This window comes from Eupeodes corollae, chromosome 3 (assembly GCF_945859685.1).
Source record: "Eupeodes corollae chromosome 3, idEupCoro1.1, whole genome shotgun sequence".
Lineage (NCBI taxonomy): Eukaryota > Metazoa > Arthropoda > Insecta > Diptera > Syrphidae > Eupeodes > Eupeodes corollae.
In genome coordinates this window covers 5,877,903-5,893,036 of record NC_079149.1, presented here as the reverse complement: position 1 = coordinate 5,893,036, position 15,134 = coordinate 5,877,903, and the positions used below count along the sequence as shown (strand labels likewise).

At 35.4% G+C, this 15,134-nt stretch overlaps 2 protein-coding genes across 8 annotated transcripts in view; both read right to left on the bottom strand.

Moving 5' to 3' along the window:
- The window catches only part of LOC129949221 (TGF-beta receptor type-1), a 31,064-nt gene extending 18,443 nt beyond the window's left edge, over positions 1-12,621 (bottom strand). For 6 of the 7 annotated variants that reach the window (XM_056060540.1, XM_056060541.1, XM_056060536.1 and 3 more), the window contains exon 1: positions 11,443-12,621. In XM_056060540.1, coding sequence (XP_055916515.1) covers positions 11,443-12,016 — 574 coding nt within the window. In that variant the 5' untranslated portion in view covers positions 12,017-12,621. The remainder of the gene's footprint in view (positions 1-11,442) is intronic. The other variant, XM_056060542.1, reaches the window with a different exon arrangement.
- Positions 12,622-13,563: 942 nt separating this feature from the next.
- Positions 13,564-14,439, bottom strand: LOC129952734 (uncharacterized). Its single transcript, XM_056065534.1, has 3 exons — positions 14,202-14,439; positions 13,974-14,132; positions 13,564-13,911 (listed from the first exon to the last, which is right to left on the bottom strand). Exons 1-3 carry the CDS (start codon positions 14,256-14,258, stop codon positions 13,804-13,806), a joined length of 324 nt encoding a protein of 107 aa, XP_055921509.1. The 5' UTR covers positions 14,259-14,439; the 3' UTR covers positions 13,564-13,803.
- Positions 14,440-15,134: the final 695 nt, after the last annotated feature.

The following is a 15,134-nucleotide window of genomic DNA, read 5'->3' as shown; positions in this document are numbered from 1 at the left end:
CCGGATTTCGATGCAAATGTATATTTTTTTTTTGACAGCCTTAGAAGCAAAAGAATCAGATATTTTTTCATATTATGAAATTTGCTTTGAAATGGCATTTAAACGTTGTCGCATATTTTTGCATTTTTAAACAATAAAAGCATATTTTGCCTGCAAATTATTCGTGTTTTCGATGAGATTAAAATAAATCTAAAAGATATTTTTTTGTGTGTTTCTATTGATGAAACCATTGATATACAGGGTCGATTTGTTGCAAATGTAGTTGTAGGTATCTTACATCAAGATGAGAAAATAAGCAGCGAAAATATTTAGCCAATATTATTGAGCTTCAGAAAACAACCCACGATTCAATCTTTCGAGCTTTTGACGAAATCAAATTTAATGAACGAAGTAATTTTGAAAATAATGCTGTAGAATTGTCAATGGGTCAATCAATTTGCAAAAAAAAAAGGAAAACGTCCTAATAAAAAAAGGATATACACAAATGAAAAAAATCTTCACATTCTTAAATGGGAATGAAGAACAGTGTTTCGATCGTCAAAGTTTAGTTAATGAGATTGTTCCCTTTTAAAATGCTCCACTAACGTCTGTTCACATAAAAAGATCGTTATATATTGAATCGAAATAATAAATGGCAACAAATTTTTCTTATTTAATTAATTCTTATTTATTAAATTTCAATAATGCAATGTCCAAAATAGTAAATTTAGATATAATATGCCAAAATGATTACAATAATTTGCGGAGCTAAACAATTTTTGGTGTTACCGCGATGATGGTTAGACAGCAAAGAGACAGAGTAAATTAGCTATCAATTTCAATATGCATTGTACATTGGCAAAACAAATGAGAGCAAAAATCTGCATTGGCCGTTACAAGAAATAAGTGAATACAATTAAACAAAAAATTAAAATGAAATATATAATAGACTAGGGTGAGTTGTTGATGTTTGGCTTTCAAGCTTCTCTGCAGCACATTTCAGAACATTCAGCCCCCCCTGGAAGACTCCGGTCTTTCAGTGATAGGAAGTGGAGCTACCTTAGATATTGGACGAGTGTAGTTGCCAAAATTCGTGTGAACAGTGACGACTCTGACTTCACCATCATTTCCAGGATGTATTTGTGAGATACGACCAATAATCCATTTGGAGGGTGGAAGGTTTGGCTCTTTGAGAAGAACGATATCGTTAACTTGAAGATTCAATTTAAGTTTTTGCCACTTTGGTCTATGTTGAAGGGATGTCAGATATTCCTGATGCCATCGCTTCCAGAAGCCTTGGAGTAAAGTCTGTAAAGCAAACCAATTAGTTTTAATACAATTATTTGAAATATTTGATTGAGGAATTGCAACATATTGTTCGCCAATCATAAAATGTGATGGACTCAATGCAGTTGGTTCACTATCTGATACATGCCACATGGGACGCGAATTCAGCAAAGCTTCGATTTTTGCTAGTAACGTGTACATCTCTTCGTATGTCAACTTGTTCTCACCAATAACACGTTTGATGTGGGTCTTGACAGATTTTACACCTGCCTCCCATAAGCCTCCAAAATGTGGGGCTGCAGGAGGGATAAATTTCCAGCTTATGCCATCCTTTGACAGGTGATCAGCTACAATGGTGTTATGGTGTTGACTTCGAAGTTGAATATACATTTCATCCAGAGTTCGTTTCGCGCCGTGGAAGTTCGTACCATTATCGCTTCAAATTTCGCTGGGTTTACCGCGACGCGCAACAAATCGGTCTAAGGCTAACAAAAAGGCATTTGTCGAGAGGTCTCCTACTAGTTCGAGATGGATTCCCTTCGTAACAAAACAAACGAATAATGCTATGTACGATTTAACCAATTTAGCATTTCGTAATCGAGATGAACGCAACGTAATCGGACCGGCGTAGTCACATCCAACTTTACTAAATGGTCGTGAATAAATAACGCGATCAATTGGGAGATTGCCCATTAGTTGCTGTGAAGTTGTAACGCGTTGACGGAAACAAACGATACATTTGTGTACAATTTTACGGATCAGATTTCTACACCCAAGAATATAAAAGTTCGCTTTTATTAAAGAAAAAGTTAATGTTACTCCCGAATGCAAATATTGGTTATGTTTATAAGTTACTATAAGAGTTGAAATGGGATGAGTTTTGCACAAAATTACAGGGTGTTTTTGGTCATAGCTTAAAGTTGATTGTTGAATACGACTTTCAACGCGAAGCACTCCAAAAGCATCGAGAAAAGGGCTTAACGACACAAGTTTATTTCTCTTTGATAAAGGCTTATTTCTCTTCAAAAGACCGATTTCGAACGAAAACAACGAATACTGCGCCTTTTTTATAATAACAATTTTAGCATGTAAAAGTTCTTTTGTAGACAAAGGTCCAACAGTTCGATATTTTTTGTCTCGTACATAGTTACGTAAAAACCGGCGCACATATGCAACTACACGAATAATTTTATTCCAGTTAGATACATTTTTAATCAATGTATCTACAATAACTGGATCCATAATATTGTCTGTTTCTAAATAAGATACAAATACCTTTGTCTTGCCTCCAGGTAATTTTCTCTCTTCTAGCTCTTCTTTTGAAAATTCTTCAGGAACGGGAGGTGATGTAGGCCAAAAATGTCTGTCCAAGCTTAACCAATGAGGTCCCTTCCACCACATCTCATTTGAACACAAATGCGATGGTGAAATACCACGAGAAGCAATATCTGCCGGGTTGCTGGCCGAACGTACGTGATTCCACATCTTACGAGGTAATGAAGACAAAACCTCCGAGGTTCGATTGCCAATGAATACCGACCATCTTTTTGGTACTGCTGACAACCAATGGAGAACTATAGATGAATCCGTCCAAGCAAAGATTTTAGATTCTTTCTCCTGTAAAGAAATCTGAATTTTATTTATTAGACGGGTTAAAAGAAGAGCTCCACAGAGTTCAAGTCTGGGAAGCGAAAGTATTTTGATGGGTGCTACTTTAGTTTTAGCTGCTACCAAAGAAACCGATACACTTTCATCTGGATTAACACTTCTGCAATAAACGACGGCTGCATAGGCGTCTAAAGAAGCATCGCAGAAGCCATGTAGTTCATAATTGTTTTTGTCCGACCACATTACTCTAGGGATACTTAAATTTTCAAGTTGATGAAGATCTTGATGAATTAATGTCCAACGATCGACCAGATGCTCTGGAACTACTTCGTCCCAAGATAACTTTTCTTTCCAGAGGTTCTGCATTATTATTTTCACACCAACAACAACTGGGGCCAAAAATCCGATTGGGTCAAAAATTCTAGATGCTTCCGAAAGTATTCGACGTTTAGTGACAGTTTTGGATGTATCCAAGCGAACCTTATAAGAAAAACAGTCTCTCGATGGACACCATTGCAATCCTAATAATTTAACTGAACTCGATTCCTCAAAATCCACTGGAGACAGCTCTCTTTGTTCCTCTGGTATTGACAAAAGCAAAGGCCAGCAGTTAGTTGTCCATTTTCTGAGATGGAAGCCAGCAGATTTTAATAATTCGACTAGTTCAGCTTGCAGCTTGATCACCTCATCGATAGAATCTGCCCCGGTCATTACGTCATCTACATAAAAATCGTTGAGGATAATCGACGAAGCAACAGGGTGTGAAAGAGCGGATTCAAGTGCTACCTGTTGGAGGGAGCGAACTGCTAAAAAAGGTGCTGAAGTCGTGCCATAAGTGACTGTAAGAAGGCGATAATGTTTGACTGGACCTTCAGGTGATTCCCGCCATAATATCCTTTGAAAATCAGAATGCTTAGGAGACACCCATATCTGACGATACATTTTCTCTATGTCTCCCGATATTGTGTATTTGTGTCGTCGAAATCTTAGGCATATCGAAAATATATCACGCTGAATTGTAGGACCTACGAGAAGACATTCGTTTAACGACATACTACTGTAACTTTTGGCTGAACCGTCAAAAACCACCCTTATTTTAGTTGTGCTACTATCGCTCTTAAATACAGCATGATGGGGTAAGTAGTAGCACCTGTTGTTATCAACTGCAATCTCATTCGGTGGCACCTCTTTCATATGTCCTAATTCCAAGTATTCGTTCATAAACTTTGAATATTGACTTTTTAAATCAGGATTCGATGCGAATTTTCTTTCAATTGATTGCAGACGATTGAAAGCAATTGAAAAAGAGTTTCCAAAAAACGTCCTTTGATTGGTCTTGAAAGGCAATTCCACCATAAATTTCCCATCAGAATGACGAATATGAGTATTCACAAAACTATCTTCAGCTTGTTGTTCTTCTAAAGAAAGAACAGGTACATTAGAAACTTCTTCTAATCTCCAAAACCTCTCGAGGTCAAAGTCTTGGCTGAAATCTAACTGAGTACAGAATGTAACAAGTCCAGAAGTATTCTGATTAAATTGACCAACTACAACCCAACCAAAAATAGTAGGAATCCTTTCCGGTACTTGATGCTCTGCTGGGATTGCAGGGCCAGTTATGATGCTGAACACCTTATCTGCACCAATCAAAATGTCAATTTCACCAGGCTCTTTGAAAGTTGGATCTGCTAGATCGAATGATAGACGACTTGAATCAATGTTAACTATGGAACACGAAGGTAATACTGAAGTAAGTTTTGAAATTATGAAACAATCAACTTCAACGAAACTAGAGTTAAATCGAGAGTGAAGATTGGCGGTAACTAAACCATTAGTTACACCAGCTGAAGTTGATGCAATTCCAGATATTGGAATTCGAGATCGTTTGCGTTTAAGGCCCAGGCGTTGAACAGCATGTTCGGTTATAAACGAAACCTGAGAACCTGTATCGAGCAAAAGGCGTATGGTTTGAAAAAATCCCTGGCTATCTTGAATCTTAACAATTGCTGTGGGAAGAATTGTATGAGACGGACGAGAAGATTCAAGCGAATGATTGGAAACAATCGGAGGATTTGGAAGAGATGTTGTATTATTACTTTGAAGGTCATTAGAAGAAGAATGTTCAGTTGCTGGATTGTGTGTAGGATGAACCAGTGAGTGATGACGCGCCTTGCATGTTTTACACCGAAAGTTTGACCGACATTTATACGAACCATGACCTTGACGGAGACAGTTAAAACAAATTGAATGTTTTTTGACAAACTCACGACGAGAAACGACATCGAGACTAATGAAGTCCGTACATTGAGGTAAGATGTGACCACCATGACATTTAGGGCAATTTTGTGTTGATTCCACTAAATGTGACCGAACTGGTGTAATGGTTTTCTTTCTTGTTGTGGTTAGTGAAGTACACGCCTCTAAATTACTACACCTAGTCTGTAAGAAGGTCAAAAACTGATCTATTGTAGCGTCTTCTTGTGCTCCCAAGTTATCAGCCCACGCCTGTCGTGTGTCTGGATCGACCTTTTGCAATAGCAAATATATTAGCCACGGATCGCGATTATTAGATTGTAATGCATTTAACCCTCGGATGACCTCATCTGCACCATCTGTTATCTTACGGAGTACCTGAATGTTTTCAGAATTAGACGAAGGTAACGAAAGAAAAGATTCAACAAAGGCCTGAACAATGAGATTCTTTTTTTCGTATCTTGCTTCTAGCCTATCCCATGCCTCAACATAATTTTCTTCCGAACACCGCATGTGTTTAAGTAAACCCGAAGCACCACCGCGCAGAAACGACTTAAGGTATTGAAACTTTTGAGCACCGCTCAGGTTAGTGTTCCGGTCAACCGAACTCAAAAAAAGATCTTTAAACTCAGGCCAGTCTTCATACTTTCCATCAAAAATAGGAATATTAGCTGTAGGCAGCTTAACCGATGATTTTTGTGTCGCGGAGTTTAAAGTTTTTAAAAAAGAAGTCTGTTGATCTGCTAATTTTTCTATTATTGAATCATCAGCACTGTTATTTTGAGAATTAAATTGACGAATTTGATTTGTAAAAATTGAATGTGTTTTTAAATATTTTTCTTCGTATTCTTCAAATTCAAGACCCGGGTCAACAAAGTTTGCATCATCGCAAAACTCACATAATTCATGATTTAGAGACAAGAAATCTAACCAAGCTTGGTGAAGCCTTTCTAACCGAATCTCAAGTTCAGCAAGAGTAATGTCAACTGGCAGCGACTCTGCATACTGTGCTGCACGTGTCAGGGTACCTTTAGCGTAACCACGTTTAACTTTGATCGCATTTATATTTGTTATTTAATTAATTTAGAATAACGAAATGGCAAGCAATGTTAATATTTTGTCACGTGTTTAATTTCTTCTTTGTTCTATGCGCGCTTAACACTCAATAAATCGTCTCATAGTTTATACATATATATATTATATATATACAATATTATACACCACATACATTTTAAGATTCTAGCATGTATTAAAAAAATCATTCCTTCATATCACCATCAATTGCCATATGCAACGATTAAGTGCAGCTTTTATAATGATTAATTTAATTGTAGCTCAATTAAAAGTCTTACCACGATCACGTATCACAAATGTCCAAGAAAAAACGAAAAAATTGTTTAAGAGATCCGACCACGAAGGACCATAAAATGAATCGAAATAATAAATGGCAACAAATTTTTCTTATTTAATTAATTCTTATTTATTAAATTTCAATAATGCAATGTCCAAAATAGTAAATTTAGATATAATATGCCAAAATGATTACAATAATTTGCGGAGCTAAACAATTTTTGGTGTTACCGCGATGATGGTTAGACAGCAAAGAGACAGAGTAAATTAGCTATCAATTTCAATATGCATTGTACATTGGCAAAACAAATGAGAGCAAAAATCTGCATTGGCCGTTACAAGAAATAAGTGAATACAATTAAACAAAAAATTAAAATGAAATATATAATAGACTAGGGTGAGTTGTTGATGTTTGGCTTTCAAGCTTCTCTGCAGCACATTTCAGAACATATATGCTATTTTTATATTAGAAATACTATTTGTTTTTTTTTTTTTGTTAAACATATAGGCTTTTCACACCAAGTTCAAAACCCGTTTTTCGAGAAATTATCGGTTTTCGCCGAAAACCTACATCGAAAACTCAAGTTTTGCCATACATTTTTGGTAAACCACAAGTTTTCGTAAACCTCAAGTTTTATATAAAACCTCTCGAAAACTAGTAGCGATTCACAGTTGAACTAAACAAACAAACCTTTCGAAACATTCAGCGCTCAAATTAATGTAAACAAAACAGCTGATGGCTGCTGTCAAAACAAATATTTCATTTTGAAATAAATTTGGTCGTGGTAAGTAATATTTTGTATACAATTTCCTTACAAAATAAGAATTATTGCTTTTTTTTATTTACAGAATCTGGAAGAGAAAAAAGATGGAAACTTTGGGGTAGTTGAGTGGCAATAAAAAAGTGAAGAATTAAAGCTCGGTGACTATTTGCGGCACTGGCGGTTCTTTTATGATCCTCCAGAGTTTCAAACGCTCTTTGTTAAGCGAGGAAAAGGAATTCACTAAGGCTACTGGCGTGAGGTCCCCAAGGAGGAGAAAGACTTACACATAGTTCGCATTCCAAGGGATGCGTCGTCGTCGAAATCGTCGCCACAATTACGAGTATGTTCGACGCTTTCGCTTACTACCTGGAGAAAGACTTTTCGATAACTCCGTTCAATCACAAGGATTTGGGAGATATGAGAAAGGAGATACCTTCATTTGTGGAGGAGAATAAGTATGAAAGAAAACTTCTGGTGGAGGCTAAGTCGCAGCGGGATAGGAAAATTTGCGCCAAAACATTCCACAATGTGGGAATCGTTGTTCTAGTAAATAAAACCGCAACAGTGGGTTATGGGAACTTGATGAAGAGCCTGTCAACATCAAGAAGATCCTCCGTGAATTGGACAAACCAGGCGAGTCCTCAAAGGAAGAAGCCAAAGAGATAGTCATGGAGAAATTGCCGCCCATCATAACAGCTTCTGAGATCGCTTTCGATGAGTGTGATTTCGATACGAATCTGGAACTAGGAATTGACCTTTTCTGCTCCGGCCATATCTTCTTCTCAACCCCGCCTATGAGTTGCTCGGACGGCCACAATATATGGCGATTCTAAAGGCCCATTTGGCCAACAGAATCAATAGTCATAAGCCCAGTATTTTGGATTGAATTTGTTGTGAAAGAAGAAGAAAATGTTTTAAAGAAAATGAATTTTTATTGTAACAGTTTTGTTTGTTATTGATTCTATGATATATTTTCTACACAATTAGCTTCTCCTTAGTGAATTGTTTGGACCGGTTGAAGTGAACTAAGAGGATAGCTGCAGCAAACAAGCTTGTAGTTCTTGTTGGTCCATGTCGTGGAAAATCCATTTGAATTGGTTAGAATTCATTTTATTTTCACATATAATTTGAAAAGAACAAAACTTTTTACTCACAAATTTTTTTATCAATACAAAATTTGACAGCCGGTGTTAAACAAATTTAAATGTCAAATGAAAACTTGTAGGTTAATGGTCGCATTCACAAAGCTAGTGGCTACGTAGTCAAAATTCAACTAGCTTTGTGAATGCAAAACTACACTCCAAAGCTAGTCAATCTGGAATTGTCATATTATTGACAAATGCAAATAATTTGATAACTTTAACTTATCTTTTGTGTTTTTAAATTCAATAAAATCAAATCAAACTCGTCCGTTTGTGCAGGATGACCATGGAGAATTCACGCTGCTCCATAAAGGTTGGAAACAACTTAACAGAACCTTTTGATGTCAAAAAAGGTTTTAGACAAGGTGATGCGCTGTCATGCGATTTTTTTAACATCGTGCTTGAAAGAATAGTGCAGAGCTCACACGTCAACACTAGAGGCACTATCTTTCAAAAGTCTGTCCAATTACTGGCATATGCTGATGACATTGACATAATCGGAAGAACTCAGCGTGATGTCAATGGGGCTTTTGTGAGTATTGAGGCAGAGGCGGCAAAAATGGGTTTAACGGTTAATGAGGGCAAAACAAAGTACATGCTGTCGTCTAGAAAGGACATACAACACCGACGTTTTGGACAAAACGTCACAATCGACAGACGTACCTTTGAGGTAGTCAAGGACTTCGTCTACCTAGGCTCCGCTGTAAACGCAGAAAACAACACCAGCGCTGAGATCAAACGCAGAATAACTCTTGCTAACCGCTGTTTCTTTGGACTAAGAAAGCAATTGAGTAGTAATGTCCTCTCTCGAGGGAGCAAAGTGTTGCTATATAAGACCCTTATCATCCCCGTCCTGCTATACGGTGCAGAAGCATGGACCATGACAAAAGCGGATGAAAGCACCTTGGGTCGCTTCGAGAGAAAAGTTCTTCGTGTGATCTACGGTCCCGTATGCATCGAAGGGGAGTGGAGGAGAAGATGGAACGACGAACTGTACGGGCTGTACAGCGACGTAGACTTAGCAAGAAGAGTAAAAGTCCAACGACTAAGATGGCTGGGTCACGTAGAGCGCATGGAAACCAATGCTCCGGCCCGGAAAGTCTTCGAATCCGCACCCACAGGACAGCGCAGTAGAGGAAGGCCGCGGATCAGGTGGCGCGCACAAGTGGAAGGTGACCTCACCCAACTTGGAGCGCGAAACTGGAGACATCTAGCTAGGGACCGAGCTAGATGGAGAAGTTTGTTGGGTGAGGCCCTAGTTCACACAGGACTGTAGCGCCACCTTAAGTAAGTAAGTAAGTAAAATCAAATTTAAGACACAATTTGAATGATTTATATTTGTATTAAAATATGAACGATTTATTTCATTTTGAATTCGTGTGTCTTTACCGAGCAGCTGATTCTGAAACGTCAAAATCATTCTCTACTAACTTTGTAGCCGAATTTTGTACACAACGTCGAAAGAGGAAATTTCAACTACTTTTGGAGTTAGATTTAGTCAATCAGAATCCCGTGACTACGTACATAGGTAGAGACTAGCTTTGTGAATGCGATCCATGTTCGGTGTGAACGATTTTCGAGTTTCCGAAAACCCGGTTTTGGGTTTGGTGTGAAAAGGCTAATAAATTAATTTTATGTTGACTGTATTTTTTTTTATTATTTTAAGGTATTTTTATTTTCCTTTAGAAAAGTTCAGCAAAATATTTTGGATTTTTATGATATTTTTTTATGGCATATTTAGTAATGTTAAGGGCACATTTTTTTTAGAACATGAGAATCCGAACCCTAGTTATAAGATTTATCTCCTCTTTAACCTTTCGCTCAATGCAAGGGTTCTCATTGAAATTCAGGTAAAGTTATTAATGACATCACTAAAAAAAAAAATATTGTTCCTTTCAAATCAGAGCTTCGATAAAGTAACAGTAAATTGTTGAAAACGCTATCTAAGGGTCATATAGGTAAAGGCAATATTCTTAAATATGTCAACATATACTACTTTTTCCATACATAACAAATATTGGACACACGGTCGCCCAAAAAAAATAATTCCCCATTAAGTATTATGATGTCTTCTCCAAGCTTAAACATTGATTATGAGTTCGGGGTTGAAAATTGGACTACGAACAAACATTTTTCATCATCATATCCGCTTCGGGTACGACTGTTTTTTTTTTTTTTGCTAAGTTTTACTTTTATTGTGCTTTCAGAATTACTAAATGGCTATCTTTCTTGGTTTCTTATAATTTGTTTACTATGTCCAAAACTTCAGTCTTATTTTTAATACTACTCAATTATGCAGTGCTAAAATCACTTCCAGATGTTTTCAAGTGCAGTGTTACGAAGCACTTATTGTAAATTGTTCTCCATATTTTTGTCTCAAATCTCAGGGGCGTAAAGCAGGATTCTTTGTATAATTTCACAAGTTTTCGAAACTATTGTTCAATTCAAAGCAGCTAATTTGTTTGAATTTATAATTAAATAAGCAAAACAAAAAAAATATTATACCTACTTAGGTAATTGCCAAAACAAAATTGAAATCCAATAAAAAGATTAGCGGAAGAAAAACGTTTGAATAATTCATACGACAACAAATTTTAAGTAGATTGTTTCCAACGGCAAATAATAATAATTTTCATAAATATAAATTATGTGTAATCGTTTATATTACACCTTGTAACTTGTCTCTACAACTCATCTCCCCTTTTCACCTTTCACTGCACCTGTTATCAGACAAATTAGTTTACTAATAAACTAACCGAGTAAACAATGCAAATCCCATTCGTTGCAAAATAATAAACAAAACAAAAAAAAACAAACTTCCTTATCTTGAATAAATGTTTTTGTTTATTCAGATTTTAACAAAAACACTTAACAATTTTATGTTCACGGTCAACACTGTGGTTGTGTGAGACACAGAGAAGAGTAAGGGGGAGATTTAAACTTTGTAAGGTTCTAACGCACTTGCACAACTAGCAACTAGCTTAACTTGTAGGTAATCTTTCAAAACCCCCCCTCAAAAAGGTGTGTTAAAAGATAAATAAACAGAAATTAAAACTTACTATCTTTCTTCTTGCCATAACTGGAGAGCATTGGCAGCGTTTGAATGGGCTGTTCGCTGCTATTACTGCTTTCGGCATTGTATCTGGATCTGTGTTGTGCTGCTGGAGCCACTGCTGTTGTTATTGCAGCTGATCGCTCACGGACACTGCTGGCTCTTGTCGGAATTACCAAACCTGTGAGGGCAGTAGGTGTTGTTGTTGACAATGTTGATGACGATATATTTCTGTAACCACCACTGACGATAGTAAGGGTTCTGTTGTTGTTGTTCTGTTCACTTCTGTTGCTGCTGATAGTGGCACTAACTCGAGATAGAGGCGTGGATACTTCACTGGAATTGGAAGTTGCCGTCGCCGTCGTCGTGGCTGTTGTTGGTGTGGTACCCCTGGGATAGCCTACATTGGGAATAGTTTCATTTAAGTCAGTCACTCCGATGAGAACAACTCTTTGCGTTAACCCACCAAAAACAGTCAAGGGCTGTTGCAGAGCAACCACAGCCACACACAGTCGCAGCAAGGTGTTGACCATCGCGAATGTTGATGGTCTTTCTTGAGATATTCTCCTTTTAGAATACATTTTTTTCCTTCCAAATATATAAATACAACTTAAATTCTTCGCGAAGGAGGGAGGCAACCACGATTTCAAGAGGCACAACCACGAAAAACCAAGAAAAATCTCAAATTACGCGTTTCCCTGCTTCCAAATTTGATTTAAACTTAAACAATCAATAAACTGTGGATTTTCACATTCAACTCAATCACTTTGTAAAATAGAATCATTTTATTTCTTCACCAATCAATGGATTACAATATATATGGACTCTAATTAAAACTACAAAATAAAACAATATCATAATAGAAAAATAGAAAAACGGCGAAAAATATTAAAGGAATTCGCAAAAGCAAATTCGTTCGTTCGTTTTGTTCTTGGCCAATAAGGATTTTATTTTGTGGGTTGTTTTTGGCGATTATCACGTGAGATTTAGTTGGGATTTATGCTTCAGGAAGCATTTTGAATGTTTGATTGAGGGATTTTTGCATAGAATTGGTTATTTTAGAGCGTGTTAGTTTGTTTTTTTAAATGAAATTGAATTTGTTAATCACATAAATCGGAAAAACACTTTTTTTGAGAGAAAAGAACAACCGTCCATCACCAAAATAATTCGCCATTTTCTTTTATTTTTGACACCGACCCGATATCAAGGCGAATGAGTAAGAGAGAAAGAGAAACCGTGAAAACGAGAATGAAGGCAAAAGTGACAGTTGGGTTTGGGTTGTTCATGTTGATGAGTTCGGTTTAGGCCGAAACTACATCGTTGGGATGTTTGCAATGTTGACTTAAAAATGTCATTGGTTTTTCATTACTTCCTTTGCCTAGTTTTCAGCCTTTTGTTTAAAAAACAAGCGAAATATTTGATTATTTGCGTAACCAAGTCTTATTTATTATATCAAGCACGGTTTAAAAAGTTATAAATATAATATCTACAATTTCTAATAACCGTCTTAAATGATTTAAAGTCTCACAATTTATAACAACGAAGCTTTAACATGTTTTTTGACATAAAAACAACAGTTAATTACAGTTAAAAAAAAACAGACCACATTTATAATTTAATGTTGAATGGAAATATTTTATTATTTCATTTCATTTGGGATAGATATCATTCAAACTGTAGTTTCGTATTCGTAGCATATGATTCTTTTGAGATAATTTTTAAACACTTTTTGAGTGCAATCTGGTCCAAATAAAGTGTTTCTATAGTTCCAATAAACAGAGCCTTTAACGAACCACTACAGACAAACATTGTAAGCAGTACTTTCAACAGCACCTTTTCGACTGAGTGTGCAGTAAAGATGATGCACTACTTTGTGACACCAGAAAAACTTAAAATTTCTTTAGAATTTCACCGATTTCTTACATATTCGTTAGATTATGAACCATGTACTCGTAACTCAATGGTTGAGTGGGTACGTTCTAATCATCATTCTAACATTAAACTTATTGACACTTCAAATGACAACTAATGAGTTTAACAAACTTGCAAACAGGATATACAAATTCCTTACTTCTTTGAAAATATCTGTCTAATTTAAATAAATAAAAAAAAACACACAAAAAACTCATAAAATTGCATAAACGATTTAATCTGCTATTCTGCCAAAAAATTCACACATCTTTAGAGTAAAAGTAATTACTTTTCCTAACAACTAAAATGGTTGGTTTTGGTTTTAAATATGTTCAATATTTGTTCACGTATTTTCTTTCGTGTTAAGTAAAACCAATTTAAAAACAAACAAACCATTTGTATTGCTAAGTAGAATCATATGTATGTACTTATAAAATAATAGACATTACATTTTAAACTATCCATTTGAACTGTATCTCTTCTTTATATATTCCTCTTCGTAATTTGTGTCTTCTATTATTTCTTTGATTTCATCCTGTTTCCGCAAAATAAGTGTAAAAGCTCCCTTAACAAAGAAAAATCTATTCATAAATATTGCTTTTGTTTTTCTTTATACTTTTTACTTACATAATATAATATTTTGTCATTCCTTCGCCATATTTCCGCTCTAAATTTTTCAACTTCAGCTTTCCTAGCTTTAAATTTTGCTACTTCTTTATTTATTTTCGCTTCTGAATCAACGTTTTTTCCAACAGTTTTTGAATTTTGAAACCGATTTGCAGCAAACTAAAACGAATTATAAGTGAAAATTGATATAGTAAAAAAAAGTTAAAACTAAAAACAATTGAAACTTACAGTTCTTATGCGGCAAATTCCTTCCAAATTTATATTCTTCGTCAAAAACTTGATCATGTTGTTTTTGCTGTCAATATCTTTTTCTCAAATATTTTTAATTTGTTACCTATACTTCAAAAAGTATTTGATTTTTGATAAGAAAACTAACCGACAATACGATTAACTATAGTCGAGTAAAAAGTACTTTAAATTTTACTGAGTAAAGTAAATGATCACTCTGCTCACCTTCGAAGATACAGTTAGACCGTTTTCAATAAATCACTCCTATTATACAAACCTTTTTCTTAAGTTTACTTTCCCTAATTGCATTTTGATTATCTCTCTCTCTTTCTCTCGCATTAATCCTTTTACTTTCCCTAATTGCTTTATTTTTATTACCCTAGTTCTTGATTCACTAATTATTTGTGTTTTATGAGTTGCATCATGGATTTCAACGTGTAACCCTGGATTAGTTGCTTTTAGCTGTTTTAGTGCAGTTTTCTACAGGTTTGATTTTTTTCAACAGGCAATTTCTCACAAATATTTGAAAATTTCAAATGAATATATAAACAAACAATATAAACTGTTAAAACAAAACAGAGTCCTAAAAAACATTAAATTCCTGTTTTTTGGCACAATCAAATACGAATATTCATACCAATTAAAGATTAAAGAATAGAAATTCCAAAATTGATGTTCCAATCTTCGACTCATTAGATACTGTAATCGGTATAAATAAATAAATAGAAATGACATTAGGGAGTTTACATATACAAAATTATTAATTTGTGTATCTTTCCTTAAAACAAAATGCGCAAGAGTTTATTCATATTTTCAAATATGTTTTTTCAAACAACCAAAATATAAATTTTTACTTTCATCCTTCGTATTTGACAACACGTTCACATTTTGAATTTGAGAATCAGGCGAAATTTGTTTTGACAAAATTGCAAG

Excerpts from the sequence above, each read along its gene's own strand:
- LOC129952734 (XM_056065534.1), bottom strand. The coding sequence starts at position 14,258 with ATGATCAAGTTTTTGACGAAGAATATAAATTTGGAAGGAATTTGCCGC. Across the intron at positions 14,133-14,201 it reads GAATTTGCCGCATAAGAACT|TTTGCTGCAAATCGGTTTCA; the intron begins GTAAGTTTCAAT and ends AATTCGTTTTAG. Across the intron at positions 13,912-13,973 it reads ATGACAAAATATTATATTAT|GGAGCTTTTACACTTATTTT; the intron begins GTAAGTAAAAAG and ends TTCTTTGTTAAG.